Source organism: Phascolarctos cinereus, unplaced genomic scaffold (assembly GCF_003287225.1).
Source record: "Phascolarctos cinereus isolate Bilbo 61053 unplaced genomic scaffold, phaCin_HiC Scaffold_2;HRSCAF=192, whole genome shotgun sequence".
NCBI lineage: Eukaryota > Metazoa > Chordata > Mammalia > Diprotodontia > Phascolarctidae > Phascolarctos > Phascolarctos cinereus.
In genome coordinates this window covers 185,392,755-185,408,612 of record NW_027555625.1, presented here as the reverse complement: position 1 = coordinate 185,408,612, position 15,858 = coordinate 185,392,755, and the positions used below count along the sequence as shown (strand labels likewise).

Here is a 15,858-nt window from a genome sequence, read left to right as displayed (position 1 = left end):
GAAAACCCCAGGGAATCAGCAAAGATATTGAGATAATAACTTCAGCAAAGTTGCAAGTTACAAATTAAATTCTCCAAAATCAACAGCATTTCTATATAATAATAAAACACAAGAAGCAATAATAGAAAAAAATCCATTCCAAATAACTATAAAATGCATAAAATATCTGGAGATCAATCTTCCAAAGCACACAAAAGACATATAAATTCAATTACAAAGTGCTCCTTAAAGAATTAAAGAACAACCTAAATAGCTGAGGTAATATTCAGTGCTCATGGCTAGGCCATACTATCAAAATTAATTTATACTTTTAATGCTATACCAATCAAATTACTCAAAATCATCTGGTATTGGTTAAAGAATAGAGAAAACAGATAAGGGACATCCAGAATCAATAGAATTCAATAACCCAGTATTTGATAAAGTGGAAAATATAAATTATACAGCAAAAAAAACCCCTTCCACATTTCATATAAATTGCTGGGAAAACTAGAAAACAATCTTATAGGAATTAGACTTAGATCAACACTTCACACCACAACCCACAATCCATTCTAAATGGATACATTACTTTAACATAAAAGATCATACAATAAAAAAAATTAAAACAGAAATAGATTATGTACCTCTCAAAGTTATGGGTAAGAGGATATGTGGGGTACCAAGGTGATGAAGCAGAAAACATCAATAAAAATGCAAAAAAGAAGTGAATGAGATTGCCAGACTAGAGAGATAAGAAGAGGAGTAAGAACTAATTCCTTGGGGCAATACCTATATTAAAAAGTCAACAGGATAAGAAGCAAGAAAAGGAGTTAAGAGTAGTGACTTTGATTCCCAACAGCCAAACTAAGGGTCCTTAAGGTGAGCAGAAACAAAATTGGAAGCCATGTTGCACAGAACAAGTTTGATTTGGTTATATACTCTTTTTTGTCTCTGTTCTGTCTACCACATTCTGCAATAGCCTTGAAATATTCAGCCTCAGGTCTTGAACTAGGGAAAAGTCAATGGGCAAAAGATTTACCTTAGGTAGTAAGCCCTTTTTCTTCCCCAGCACACAGGCCTAAGCTCTACATCACTGGTGAAATGGTACCTCAGAAATGTTTTAACTTACATTTCTCTAATTATGTGATTTAGAACATTTTTTCATATGACTATTGATAGCTTAGATTTATTCTTCTGAAAATTGCCTATTACAACCTTTAATCATTTGTCAACTGGGAAATGCTTCTTATTCTCATGAATTTGACTCAGTTCCCTATATATCTTAGAAGAGGCTTTTATCAGAGAAAGTCTCCCTCCTCCCATTTCCTGCCTCTTTTTTTTATGCTCTACTATATTTTTATTTAATTTTGTTAAATATTTCCCAATTACATTTTTATCTGGTTCAGTGGTCTCAATGCTGTCAGGGTACATGTTTGATACCTCTGTGTAAACCTACTCAGTCAGGGATCACGTCCTGTTCATCTTTGCAGCCTTCACAGGAGGTGGTACATAAGAGGTGCTTAATTAAGTGTTTTTGAAATAAATTAAGTTCCAGAAAGAAAATCTGGGCATTGGAAGAAATGATAATATATTCTTTAGGTCATATGTTATATCACACAAATTCTTTTTATGAAATTCAATTTTTTAAAATAAATCTTTAAATAGGTAACCATTCATAGAAATGAGCTGAATTCCAGAGACAGAACCTGGGAGCTAAATGTGGTAGCAGCTAAATCTTATATGGTTCTGATTGTGGCCTCACAGTATTTAAATGGTTTCTTTCTGGCTGCCTGAAATATTTTCTCTATGACCTGGGAGCTCTGGAATTTGGCTAAATATTCCTGGGAGTTTTCATTTTGGGATCTTTTTTGGTGGTAATTGATGGAATCTTTCAATTTCTATTTTACCCTCTGGTTCTAGGATATTGGGGAAGTTTTCCTTTATAATGTCTTGAAATATTATATCTAGACTCTTTTTTTGTTCATGGCTTTGGGGTAGTTCAATAATTCGGAAATTATCTCTCCTTAATTTACTTTTCAAGTCGTTTTTCTGATGAGATGTTTCACATTTTCTTCTATTTTTTCCATTCTTTTAACTTTATTTTATTATTTCTTCATATTTCATAGAGTCATTAGCTTCCACCTGCCCAATTCTAATTCCTAAGAAATTATTATTATTATTATTATTTTGTTAGGCAATGGGTTTAAGTGACTTGCCCAAGGTCACACAGCTAGTAAGTGTTATTTGTCTGAGGCCGCATTTGAACTCAGGTCCTCCTGACTTCAGGGCAGGTGCTCTATCTACTACATCACCTACCTGCCCCCCAAAAATTATTTTCTTAAGTGAGCTTTTGTACCACGTTTTCCATTTGACAAGTTCTGTTTTTTAAGCATTTATTTTTATCAGTGAAGTTTTATATGTCTTTTTCCATTGGCTAATTTCATTTTTTAAGATATTTTCTTCAAGTTTTTTTATTCCTCTTTTACCAAGCTGTTAATTGTCTTTTCATAATTTTTTTTGATTGCTCTCATTTCTTTTCCTGACTTTTCTTCTACCACTCTGATTTGATTTTGAAAATCATTTTTAGCTCTTCTAGGAATTCTTGCTGGGCTTGTGTCCAATTCACTTTTTTTTCCCTTTTGAGGCTTTGCTTATAGCTGTTTTGACATCCTTGTCTTCTGAGTTTGTGTCTTGATCATCTCTGTCTTAACAGTAGCTTTTTATGGTCAGGTTCTTTTTGTTTGTTTTTTCACTCATTTTTTAAGCTTATTTCTTTTCTTTGAACTTTATGTTCAAGTTGGGCTCTGTTCGCCTAGGGAAAATGGCAGGATGAAGGAAAACTGTCTCAAGCTTCAGACTTTTTCACACTGCTGTTTTCAGAGTTAGTTCTCAGTACTTCCAAAGTGGTGTGATCTGGGGAGAGAGGTGTGGTCACTGCTCTCCTGGTCTAGGTTCTGGTCTTTACCCAGGAAGGATCCCTGATCCCTTGAAGCTACAAGCATTATTGCTTTTTAGTGCCTCTGCTCCATTGTGAAGGAAAGTGCTCCTCTCCTCTCTTGAACTGTAACCTGAAAGTGGGTACAGGCAATGGAGCTGCCAGACAGAGTCTGGTCCTGGGGCTAATGCTGGCAAAGGTCTAATCTGCAATCTCTTTCTGGCCAGTTGCCAGATCCCCTTACCATCTCTTGCTTGAGAGCTCCCGAAGCTCCTGCTACTTCTGTCACTACCACCAAGTCCCCTCACTGGTGCTGCATCCATGTGGGCTCTGGGCCAGCTTCCACCCCCTGTCATGATCTCTCCTAAGTTGTCTTGGTCTGGAAGGACATCTCACTCTGACCTTTTGTTGGTTCTACCACTCCAGAATTTAATTTGAGGCACTGTTTTAAAGTTGTTTGGAAGGGAATGTTGGGAGAGGTAGGCTGAGTACTTCCTCTACTCTGCCATCTTGGTTCCATCATCAGAAGTCCATAGCATATTCTTTAGATTCTGCATGGAAATTACCCTGTGTTTAGAGCAATAATCTCAAATCAAATGATCCCAAGTATAAAAGAATATCCTCTGACATTATCTGAGATAACCTGGGGATGCTACAACATCAACATATTAGTCAGCTCTGTTGAACCACTTTCCCAAGCAATTTTTCCAAGCCCTAAAACTGTCAAATCAGCTTCCAAAAATACTTAAACTTCAGGGACAATTACTTCCAGCATTCTTGAAGACAGATCATTGCCCCCTCTCCAGTTGCTGAAGTGCTCCCCACCCAAGAGAAGGAATAACTGACTGACCCAGTTTCCCCTGCCCCTTGGGGCACACTCCCAGCACCCTGTTCTCTGAGCCCAGCCCAATTTCATGTTTCTCTTCCAATTTTAGTTGCATTAGTTTTGTTTCTACAAAAACTTTTTGTAATTTTATGTTATCACAATTGCCCATTTTACCTCCTGTGAACCTCTCTATTTCTTGTTTGGTCATGAACTCTTTCCCTAGTCATAGAGAGTTTCTTCCCTACTCCTTTAATCTAGTTATGATGTCTCTCTATCACACGCTCTGGAGCTACCCTCCCAAACCCCACTGACCTAGACAGGCTGGGTCTCCAGAAAGCAGCTATTGTTTCTCTTTTTTAGGTGACCCTGAAGGTCCGGGGGACATATCTAATGCCTATAGACCTCTGCAATTATCAATTGATATTAAATAAAAGAAGGGTAGGTACAAAACATTTGCCTATGGCACTCTTCCACAAATCCAGAGTCCAAGGGAAAGTGGGCTCAAGCTTACTACACATGATTTGGCAAAGGGGGTAAATAGACTCCTAGAACTTCTTTTCTCCCTTTCAAGGAGCCCTCATGAAGTTAGCTTTAGGTATATAGTATAGCCTTCTGCTGGGTTCACTGTAGATTTTAGAAGCTGCCTTTCCTCGGTGGGTCAAATTTATCTTCAGCTCCTACTGTGGACATTGCCACCAGTCTCTACAGTTCCAGGGACACTGTTAGGATACCTCTAAGAAGTCCAAATTTTCCAACTTAGCAAAGTTTAAAATATCCTCCTATTGTCAAGTTGAGGTTGGGTGTGGGGAGGGGGAGAAATGGGGAGGATTGAGGCTGTTCTCTACCAAGTGATTCCTTCTGAGGTCTTGGTTAGAACTACCCTCTCATTTAAACTGTCTGATTCTCAAATTGCTCAAAAGCCAGCAAACTGGCTTGCTACTTTGTAAAAGACTCACAGAGGGAAATCAGTCACATTGTTGTACTGTTGGTGGAACTGGGAATTTGTCTTGTCATTCTGGAAAGCAATTAGGAACTATGTCTAGAAAGTTACCAAACTGCCATACCCTGTGAACCACTATTCCACTACTAGGTCTACACTCCAAATACATCAAAGAAAAGAGGAAAAGGATCTATGTATACAAAAATATTTATAGCAGATCTTTTCAGAGTAGCCAAAATTTGAAAATGAAGGGGATATTCTCCTAATGGGAAATGGTTTCAATTTCAGAGAAGATAGGAAAGACCTTTATAAACTTTATAAACTGATACAGCAATAATATTCGTAAAAGCTCTTAGCACAGTGCCTGGCATATAGGAGGTGCTCTGTAAATGCTTGTTCCCTACCCCTTCTGCCTCTCCCTGCTATCAAAGAGGAGAGCCAACTAAATATAGGGAGAGAGTGTTGAAAGCTGAAACAATATCCATGATGATGAGATTTATGATGATGAGTCTATCCTGGAAGGAAGCATAATGTTTGAGGGGTCGAAAGAAAGCAGAGCAGTTAGTGAGAAATGAAGCAAAACCCTAGAATATCTTATTAAAATGATGCTTAGTGAAAATCTAGAAAAGGAAGTGGTGATCACAAGAGCCAGTATGGCTTCATCAAGAAGAGGTCATTATAGACTAACCCTGTTTCATTTTTTTAGAGTATTACAAGGTTGGTATATCAGAAAAATGCCCTACACATAGTTTAGTTAGAACTCAGCAAAGCATATAATAAAGCTTATTAAGTGGTAATTGTCAAGCAGATAAAAACAAGATTGGATGGATTTTGAAGTGATCAAATGAAGACAGACATATGTTGATGTCAACTTGGAGAAAAATATCAAACGAAGATTCCCAAAAACCTGTTCTTGGGCCTATCCTATTAAAAATTGACTTTACACAAAGGTACTGCTGGCATGCTTTTCAAATTTGTTGATGACAAAAGCTAGGGCAAATAGTTAATGTGTCAAATGTACATTCAGACATAAATGATGGATCAGACTAAAATGATCAGAACTAGTGAAGATGAAGTTTAATATAAATTAATGTAAAGTCCAATTCTGGGTTCAAAGGATCTGTTGTGACTAGACTTCAGTACATATTATTAAGATTTTTTGGTGATGTGTAGGTGAAGTACACACCATGAGGCCCATGCAACATGGCAGCCAAAAGGGCCAATGCAATTTTACATTTCATCAAAAGTGTCAATGTTCAGAATATAGGGAATGAGAGTCCTGATGGAATCTGCTCTGCTCAGATCATAGGTGGAATACTGTGTTCTGTCTGGGCATTTCATTTTAGGAAGGATACAGATAAGATGGAAAGTATCCAGAGGAAAGTGACCAAGATGATGAAAGGCCTTGAAATTACAATGCCATATAAGAATTAGCTGAAGAAACTGTGAATGCATAGTCTGGAAAAGAAAAGAAACATGATAGGAGAAATGTAATGGCAATCTTCAAATATCTGAATGCCCATCATGGGCAAGAGAGATTATACTAAATCTGTTTGGTTCCAGAAAATAGAACTAGGGGCAATAAATACAAGCTGCAGAAAGATAGATTTAATTTCAATGTAAGTTCAATACAATTAAACAAACATTAAATAAGTCCCTACTATAGATGAGGCATTGTACTAAATTCTAGAAATATAAAGACAAAAATGAAACATATTACCTGTGTGTGCATGAAAGGGCGAGGGTGAGGGCGAATGTGAATATACATAGAGAGTAAATACAATGTATTTCAAGGAGGGAAGAGGAGAACACTAATACTTAAGGAAATCAGGAAAGGTATCCTGTAAGAGGTAGTACCTCAGCTGTGCTTTAAAGGAAACTAGGGGTTCTAAAAGTTAGAAGTAAGCAACAGGGAGAGCATTCCAGGCACAGGGATCAATCTGCACAAAAACACAGAAGTAGGAGGTGGAATGTCATGTACAAGTAACAGCCAGTTTGGCCAGACTTAGAATGAATGAGGGGGATTAAAATGACATTTGTCTGAAAAAAATAGATTGGTACCAGGCTGTAGAGGGTTTTAAATGTCAGACATAGGATCTATATTTGATCCTAGACGTATTAGAGATCCACTAAAGCTTGCTGAGCAAAGGAATGACGTGGTCATAACTATGCTTTAAGAATATTAATTTGGCAGCTCTGTGGGTGTGGATAGTAGACTAGAGGAAGAAGTACAAATTAGAAGGTTATTACAATAGTAAAGGCAAGAGGCACTGAAGCCCAGAACTACAGTGATGATTGTGTTAACGGAGAGAAAAATATAGAGAGAAATGAGATGTTATGAGATGTATGATCAATAGGATTTGCAAAGTGACTGGAGGGAATGAAGAGTTCCTGAGTCTCTGAGACAGCTCCTGAGAACCTAAGTGAGTAGGTAGAACTCTTGAGAGAGAGAGAGAGAGAGAGGCAAATTATTAGGAAAAACAGTTGGGGGAGGGGAGGGAATAGGTGCTTGGGGAGATGACTGCAACTCCTGAGGGAAATAAAGGCTAGATATATTGATTTGGGTGCATCATTTGTATAGAGATGATGATTGAACCCATGGGAATTGCAGAAATCATCAAGAGAATGTGTATAAAAAGAGAAGAAGGTCTAGGTTGGACATGTACTGTGGTGTGCCACTGTGTTGAGGAGGTAGAATGTGGATGACGGTCCATCAGAGAAGACTAAGTAGTAATGGTCAGGCAGACAGGACTAGAACCAGGAGAATGAGTTATCTTGAAAACCTACCTATCTGTAAAATTATCCCAGAATGGAACAGACAGCCTGGGGAAGGACTGGGTTGTCCCTCACTTGAGATCTTCAGATGAACACTGGACGATCATTTGTTGTGGATATTGTACTGGGAATTTTTGTTCAGGTACAAATTGTATGCCTCTGAGATTTCTTCTAACTCAAATTCTCTGTTTCTATGAATCACTGCTACTTAGCATAGCTACAGAACCTTAAATCACTTAACTAACTTCTCCAAGTTTCAGTTTCTCTATTTGTTAAATAAAGGGACAGGATTAAACAACCACTGAGATCATATTATGATTCTATTAAGAACCTGTTAATCAGAAAGACAAAATTAAAAAAAAAAATTAGCATCAGCTAAAGTAGCCTAAACAGTAAATAATGTTCAAAGGCTCTTTATAACATAACCAAATAGATAAACAATCATCTTCTTATCAGTAAAAGCTTTATAACAAATAAAATTATACTTGATGATTATTCTTTTGTATTTTCCCTAACACTCATATAAAAATAATTTTTTTTTGTCAGACTCCCACAAACAGGCCGTTCTTGGGAAAAGTATAAACATCAAAATAAAAATATTTATGCTCGTTGTTAATTTGAGGTTGCTTAGGAGGCATTCTTAGTTAATTAGAAAAGATTTATATTATTGGGGTGGGGAACCTGCAGCCTTGAGGCCACCGGTGGCCTTGTTGCTCCTTGGGTGTGGCCTTTTGACTGAGTGCAAGTTTTATAGGACATATCCTTTTATTAAGGAGATTTATTCTGTAAAATTTGGATTTCAGTCAAAGGACTGCACTTGAGGATCTAGAGGGCTACATGTGGCCTCAAGGCTGCAAGTTCCCCACCCTTAGATGAAGATTCAATTCAAGAACATTTATTAAGTACTTTCTGTGTGTATTACCCTAGGTTTCAGAGATATAAAGACAAAAAAATTACAATCTTCCTTTCCTTAAGACTCTTTAAACTGGTTAAAACATGTACACAGCATAGAAAAAAAAAACCAAAACAAGATAATTTGAGAACTTAACAACTTGGACGGTATCTGGAAAGGCTGTACATAGGAGGTAGGAAATGAGCTGAGACTTAGAAGATAGGCATTCTAGGAGCAGAGATGAAGAAGATTTGCATTCCTGGAATGAAAAATATATTGTACTAAGACATGAAGATAGGAAATGGAACATTAACTTCAGGGTTAGCTCCTGATCTTCTTGTTCCTTATATACACTCCATCAGTGGACTCAGTGCATTTTCACTGCCTGTCCTGCATGTCTGGAATACTCTTCCTAATTTCTGCTTCCCCGTTTCCTTCAAGACGCACCTAAAATCCTACTTCCTATAAGAAGCCTTTCCCCTCTTTCTTAAGGCTAGTACTTTTCCTCTATTGATGATCTCCAATTAATTCTGTATACAGCTTGTTTGGACATAGTTGTTAGTATGCTGTATCCTATATAAGACTGCTAAGCCCCTTGAAAGCAAGGTCTGTCTTTTGCCTTTCTTTGTAAACCCACTGCTTAGCACAATTCCAGTACACAGGAAGCACTTAATAAGTGCTTGCTGACTGACATGTACAATTTCTACCATTTCCCTGCATAATCTGCATTGATCAATAAATCAATAAAACCAGGAATAGCTTTTCTATAATTTCTGGTGTCAATGGCCTGGTCTTGTATTACAATCACAATTCATTTATCTGATACTTCTTTGTTGACATACTGAAGATTGAATTCATGTGAAAGAAGCCAAATGGAGGGTCTTTTAATTCTACTCTTGAGTCTATACTTAGACTCCAAGTATAAGTTAAACTGAAAAAATCCAATAACATGCAATTATTTTCAGCTTTTACTTTTGTTCCATGAAGAGAAATTTGTCAGTTCTAGAAGTATTTATTTAAGTTTTTACAATGAAGGGAAGGAGGGAAAGAACAAGAATTTATTAAGAACCTACTACATGCTTAAACTTATTTGTCAGTCCACAACAGATAAGGGCGAAGGAGTATCAAAAGTGGTACTGCAAGAACTTAGGACTTAGGCATGCCTCGGTCACGCTACGCTCTTTAAACAATTCTTATTCCAATGGGCAGGACACCTAGCTTTTTTGTTTTAAACACCAGGGCAGCTGAATGATGCAAAGAAGAGCTTAGGTTTTATAGGTATGTCTGGTTTGTTTTTCATCACATCAAAACAACTCAGAGTGCCTGGTAGTACAAAGTAGCCATTTAATAAATGTCTGTTGAATTGATGCCATTCTTGCCATTAGTTTTGATTTGTTTTATTTGTACACTACAACAGATGCGGTTGTTAACAGGCAGATTTTACTCTATTCAAGTAATCTATAAATTGAAAATTTTTGAGAAATAATGATTTTGACTTGTAACCAATATGTATGCCTAATTTTCTTTCTTTTTCCTGATAAAAAGTCTTTGTTATTTTCTTTATATAAGCTATTCAGTATGCCTAGAACACAGTCCTCCTTTACCACCACCTCTTACAATCACTAGTTTCCTTCAAAGCTTAGTTTGAGAGATATTTCCTGAGCTCCTCACTGATGAATGTTCTTTCTCCCCTGAAATATTTTATATTTAGAAGGAGTGGTTAGCCTGGAATCAGGAAGACCTGAGTTCAAATCCTGCCTCAGATACTTACTATCTGTGTGACCCTGGGCAAGTCATTTAATCTGTTTGCTTCACTTTCCTCATTTGTAAAATGGGGGTGATAACAGCACCTACCTCACAGGACTGTTGTGAGGATCAAGCAGGAAAATATTTGCAAAAGTGCTTGGCACTTGGTAGGCACTACATGAATGCTTATTTCCCCTTTAATACCCTTGAAGCAAGGACAATTTCTTTTATGTCCTTGTATCTCTAGTGCCTAACAGTGCTAAATATAGTAGCCAGGTAATAAAAGTTTGATGAACTGAACCAAATTCTAATGTAATTATCTAGATAGGAGGCTAGATTTTTCATATGAGGATAGGTAGTCCAAACTCTTTTGAGTGATTACAGACCTCCCTGAAGAGGCTCTGCAAAATTCTATGGCTTGATATTATCAAAACAATGTCATTTACAAAGAACAGCATTTGGTGGAACTCAGTATCTTATAGAGAGAACTTGCTATCTTCCATGACAGCAGCAAAAAATTTCAGTAAGCATGCATATATGTTCTCATTTGATTTCTCACTTGATATTAATTTTTTTCACTTGATATCAATAATCAAAAGGTAGTTACTTTTGCTCTAAGTTGTTTTAGTTCTAAGATGTTTCAAGGAATGATATAATTATTGACAATCTCAGGGGACACTTTGTTGAAGAGCCTTTAAATACGGCTCTTTGCTCTACTGAAGCCAATGATTTTAGTTAAACAATAAACACAGAGGGAACTTATTCTCACTGAACAATTCTGTGACTATAAAAGCTGTTTTGTGACTATAAAAATGTTGTTTTTTCCTGTTGTCCAAACTATGATATGCAGTTGTATGAACAATCTGTAGGAATAATCCATTAGTAAACTTGTGTTAGACTCTGAGAATGAAGTGATTCTACTCTTGGATCTTAGATATTTCTTAGGCTTCATTTTTGAACCAGAATTGAGTAAGAGAAAGACAACGGGAAAGGTTGCTTTTGAGATAGTGTATTAATCTTTCAATGACTACAAGAGTCTCCTTGAAACAAAGGACTACCACTTTTATTTTTTTTGGGGGGGAAGGAGTGGGGTTTGGGTGTCATTCCTTGAAAGCAGTTTATACAATTTGTTCTCTCTCTCATAGCTATTCCCATTACCTCTAATATCAGCCATGAAGCTATCTGGAAGGGCAATATCTCTGAACAGAAGAGCCAGGAACTCAGGACTGACAGATCACTGGAAAGTAGCACATTCAGTCAGTGCTGAATTCAATCTCTCAGGCTGAGCTACCTCCTGAGCATTTTGAAAGGGCCTAGGGATGAGGGGGAACCTTCCAGGTAGATCCCCATCTTATTCCAGGTCCCTCCTCCAAAGACCATTCCATCCTTAGAACCCTTGGGGATAAAGGAAGAAGAAAAAATAGTTTCCCTTGTACCCTGGCAGGGCCAGTTCTCTCAATCAGTACCAATTGCATACACATTTGCTTTCACTAACCCCATAGTTAATGATCAACCTCATTGCAACAGAAGTACCACTGCCTTCCTGACCCTACACCATACCTCCTTTAAGCTGTGTTTATAAACTAAAATGATGGAATGAAGGAAGGGCTACCTTCTAACTACAGCCAATATATAACTAAGGCTTTGGGTGCTATCCTTTCCTCATCTTCTCTGGTCAAACGGCAGGCCATGCCAGGCTACATCAGTTCATTAACATTACCAATCTGCACATCTCTCTCTGCCTTTCTTCCCTTGACCTTTCCCCACTCCCAGCAGCACCTAGTTTGTAGTTCTCCAGGGGCTTGAAAGTAGCGTTACAGGACCATCATTTTAATATCAAAATTCTTGAGGTGATGCTGACTCCTTGTGGATAATAGAATACCACAGTCTCAAACTTGTAGGTCACTTAAAGAACAATGGAGAAGTATATGGTGGGCATAAGTAAGATATGAAGACATTATCAATAGATGTTTGTTCACTGAATAAAGAACTGAGCAGAGGAAGTGTTATATTTCATCAAAGAGATGTATGACCAGAAAAGGAGGTCAGCCAGTCTTGTGGCAAGAACAAAGGATAACTCACAGCCATGCTCCACTGGTATCCAAGCAATAGCAGGTAATCCAGGGAGAGGCCTCAAGTATGTTGGGTAGAGCTGTGATGGACTATGGGAGGACATAGGAATCACATGGCTTGTGATCTGCATGCTGGAAGGAATAGTCACATCAATAAGATCAAAGATCCATTGAAGCATCACAGTAAGTGACTACCAGTATGCCTCTATTTAGATACTGTTGCATTTATATAAGACATAAAGAACCTCCCCTTAATTTATTATATGTAAAACACACATTTTATATAACTTGCATATTAGATCAGATTTCTGCATCTGAGTTTCCTTTATATGTAACTGGTACACTTCCACCTTGCAGCTTTTCCCTTATGTTCCCTCTGTAAATACATTGATGGCCCAGAAGCCTCTACACTGTATCTTTTGTTGTGGTTTTGAATATTATTCATGGACATTTACCATGGGAAGGGATCTCAGATATAATTAAGTCCAATCGATCCTGAACAGGAACCATCTCCCCTTTCCCCCTACACACATACTAAATTTCTGACAAGTAGTCATCAGGTATCTACTTGAAGACATCCAGTTATGGGGAACCTAAGTCAAAACCATCCCACTTTTGAACAGCTATTATTGTTAGAAAGTTTTCCTTATATTGAACCAAAATCTATCTCTCTTTAACTCTCTCCCATTGTCTCTAGTTTGCCCTCAAGGGCTACACCAAGCAATCTCTTTCCATTACCATAGCCCTTCAAATGCTTAAAGACCTAAATTTACTTAAGAAAATATAGCAGTAATTGATAGAACTCATTATAGTTTCCATTGAGGGCACTATCATCCTCCACCAGTCACTCCTAAACTTGGAATCAGTCTTGACTCTTTCCTTCTCCTTCACACATCCAAATCAGTTACAAAGTCTGTTCTACCTCAACAACAATCTCACCTATGGCCACCATCCTAGTTCAGACTCTCATCACCTTTTGCCTAAATTATTATAGCAATCTCCAAATTGGATTCTGTATTTTTAGTCTCTCCTTTTAGGATAAAACATAAATTCTGTGCCTGGCATTTAAAGCAATTTGTAATATGGCTCCAGCCTACCTTTCTGGATTTATTTCATATAATTCCCTTTCATGTACTCTACTTCTAGATGAAATGTCTTACTTTCTATTTCCTGAATTCAATATCTCCCATCTCCACACTTCTGCACGTTGATGGCCCCTAAATTTGCAATATCTACTGTCCTTACACTTACCTCTAGCTCTCAGAAACCTTGTTTTCCTTTATGGATCAGCATAGGCCCTATACTTTGACCTCAAGGTCACATGTAGCCTTTTAGGTCCTTGGGTGTGGCCTTTTGACTGAATCCAAGTTTTACAGAACAAATCCTTTTATTAAGGGATTTGTTCTGTGAAGTTTGGATTCAGTCAAAGGGCCACATCCAAGGACCTAGAGGCCACAGGTTCTCCACCCCATGGATAGGTCATAGGTATCATCTCTTAGCTGGGAAGAAATTTTTTCAGTTTCCCCTATCCATTAGTGACCTCTCTTCAATTATTTTGTATTTACTTTTCTGTTTATTACTTGTATCTCCTCCAACCTCCCTCTGTTCCAATACCCTTCATTCTTCCCTCTCCCATTAGGATGTAATTTTGACCAAAGAAACAATTTTATGCCTTTTACATCACAGGCAATTAATGTTTGTTGAATGAATGGGCTCTTTTATGAAAAATCACTGTTGGCAAGTCTAAAGTATCCTTTGCTCACCTGTAATATTCCTCATGATTGGGAAGTACTGGGATGAAAAGGGACAAAAAGGGATATATAATTTACTGGGTATGATTCCATCTGCAATGAAGGTCTCATATTTAGTGTGGTAATATCTCTGTGACACTTCAATCTCAATAGACCAGAATAAATTCACTTATTTGTTTCTGTTTTTGAAATAATATTTCATAGCCATATTTTTAAATGTCAGAAAGAAAAAGTAATTTTTAGATAAAAATATACTATTATATTTTGGGTTTAAACTTTGTTAGGTTCCTGTTAATATCCCCAACCTGTAGCTGCTCCTTAAAATATTGATTAAGGCAGAGAAAAGGCAGAAATTTTCTATCAAGATGATCATATGACCAAAAAATTTAGACCATAGAGCTTGAGTCTTCAGGTAGTTTAAAAAAATTAAGGAGGAAAAAAAGGGACTCCATACTCATTATTAGCGATAAAAAGCAAAACTACATTTTGTTTCTCAAAGACTCCCTGAAGTTTCCAAATGTATCACTGTAGCTATCTTCAGCAAAATCTTCCAATGACCTGAGGTTCAAATCTTGAAGCTGGGAAAGGACTTCACATATAGGTAGCACTGGAGGGATCTATGAACAGGAATCTCCTCTACAACATCTCTGACAAGTGGTCATACACGTACTTAAAGACTTCTGGCAATGGGGAAGTCAATACCTATGAAGTTGGCCCATTCAATTTTTGCACAATGAAACTGATTTCTAACGAACGTTTATTAACCAACCATTTAATATGTACAGAATCTTGGCCTAAGCAGAGGACGGATGGAAGAAGAAGTCTGGACAGACCCAAGCTTAGATCAGAAGCAGTTCCAGCCCACAGGGAGTTTATAATCTAGTGGCTTATAGGGCAGAGATAGCTCATTTAATTCACAATACTATCAGCATCTAAATTACCCAAACTCCTACCATTTCTTTTGGTTTTATAATTCACATAAACGGGGAGAAGAAGGGTGGTAGTGGTCCTGGCACTAGAAAACAGATAGAAAAGTAAGCAGAATGTGTCTCTACAAGGAGGGTTGAGGAAAAGATAGAGGAGAAGGTTGGAATCAGTAGAGAGGTGGAGGGGTGGGAAAAGTGGTGAAGGCTTAGGGGCAGCAACAGAGATAGTGATGAGGCAGGAGAGTAAGGCGGGGGCTAAAGCACAGGGATGGAGAGAGAGATGGGGAAGAAGGAGCTGGACCTACGGTGGGGCTGGGGAGAGTAGGGAAAAGTCCAGGGAGTGAGGACGCGGGTGCAAGGAGGGGTTGGAGACAGGGATGAGGACTGGGACAAGGGTGGGAAAGGGTGCTGGGACAAAGCTGGGGACTGGGGGACAGTTGTACCTCCCGCCGGTCAGGCCCGTCCCAGTGACATCTTCTAGCCCTGCCCAAGGGGCGGGAAAGCTGCCCGCCCTGCTCCAAGGGCCTCCCAGGGAGTCTAGCGGAGGCCCGGAGGGGAGACGCGGGCAGGTCCGGCCTCACACCGCGCAGGCCAGGGTCCCCCAGCGGGACTCGGCTGACGCCTGGATAACCGGAACCCCTTTGAAGGCAGGCCTGGAGACGCGCCCTCTCCTCACCTTGCTGCTTGGCGCCGGACATGACTCCAGAGAGGCCAGGAGAGCGCCAGCTGTCTGGAACCAGCACCATCACGCCATTCTGTCCCCTAAACCCCGCCCACACAGTTCGTTGCCCAATCCGAATCCTGTTTGTCATTTATTTTTCTGTCAATCTCTATCATTCTGGCTTTTGATTGGCCATCTTGAACCGAAGGGCCAATTTATGGTAATCAACTGAAGCTTTCCTGCCAGAAGTTGGCTATTGAGCATGCGTGTTTTCCACTGCTAAGCCTTAGGTGAACCGACATTCTCTGCTTAGGGGAGGCTGGTGGTTGGTCTTTGAGCAGTGGTCTAACAT

The 15,858-nt window shown here is 38.6% G+C and overlaps 1 protein-coding gene across 2 annotated transcripts in view; it reads right to left on the bottom strand.

The window, feature by feature from the left end:
- The window catches only part of ERICH1 (glutamate rich 1), a 94,420-nt gene extending 78,791 nt beyond the window's left edge, over positions 1–15,629 (bottom strand). For both annotated transcript variants that reach the window (XM_020973012.2, XM_020973013.2), the window contains exon 1: positions 15,522–15,629. In XM_020973012.2, coding sequence (XP_020828671.1) covers positions 15,522–15,591 — 70 coding nt within the window. In that variant the 5' untranslated portion in view covers positions 15,592–15,629. The remainder of the gene's footprint in view (positions 1–15,521) is intronic.
- Positions 15,630–15,858: the final 229 nt, after the last annotated feature.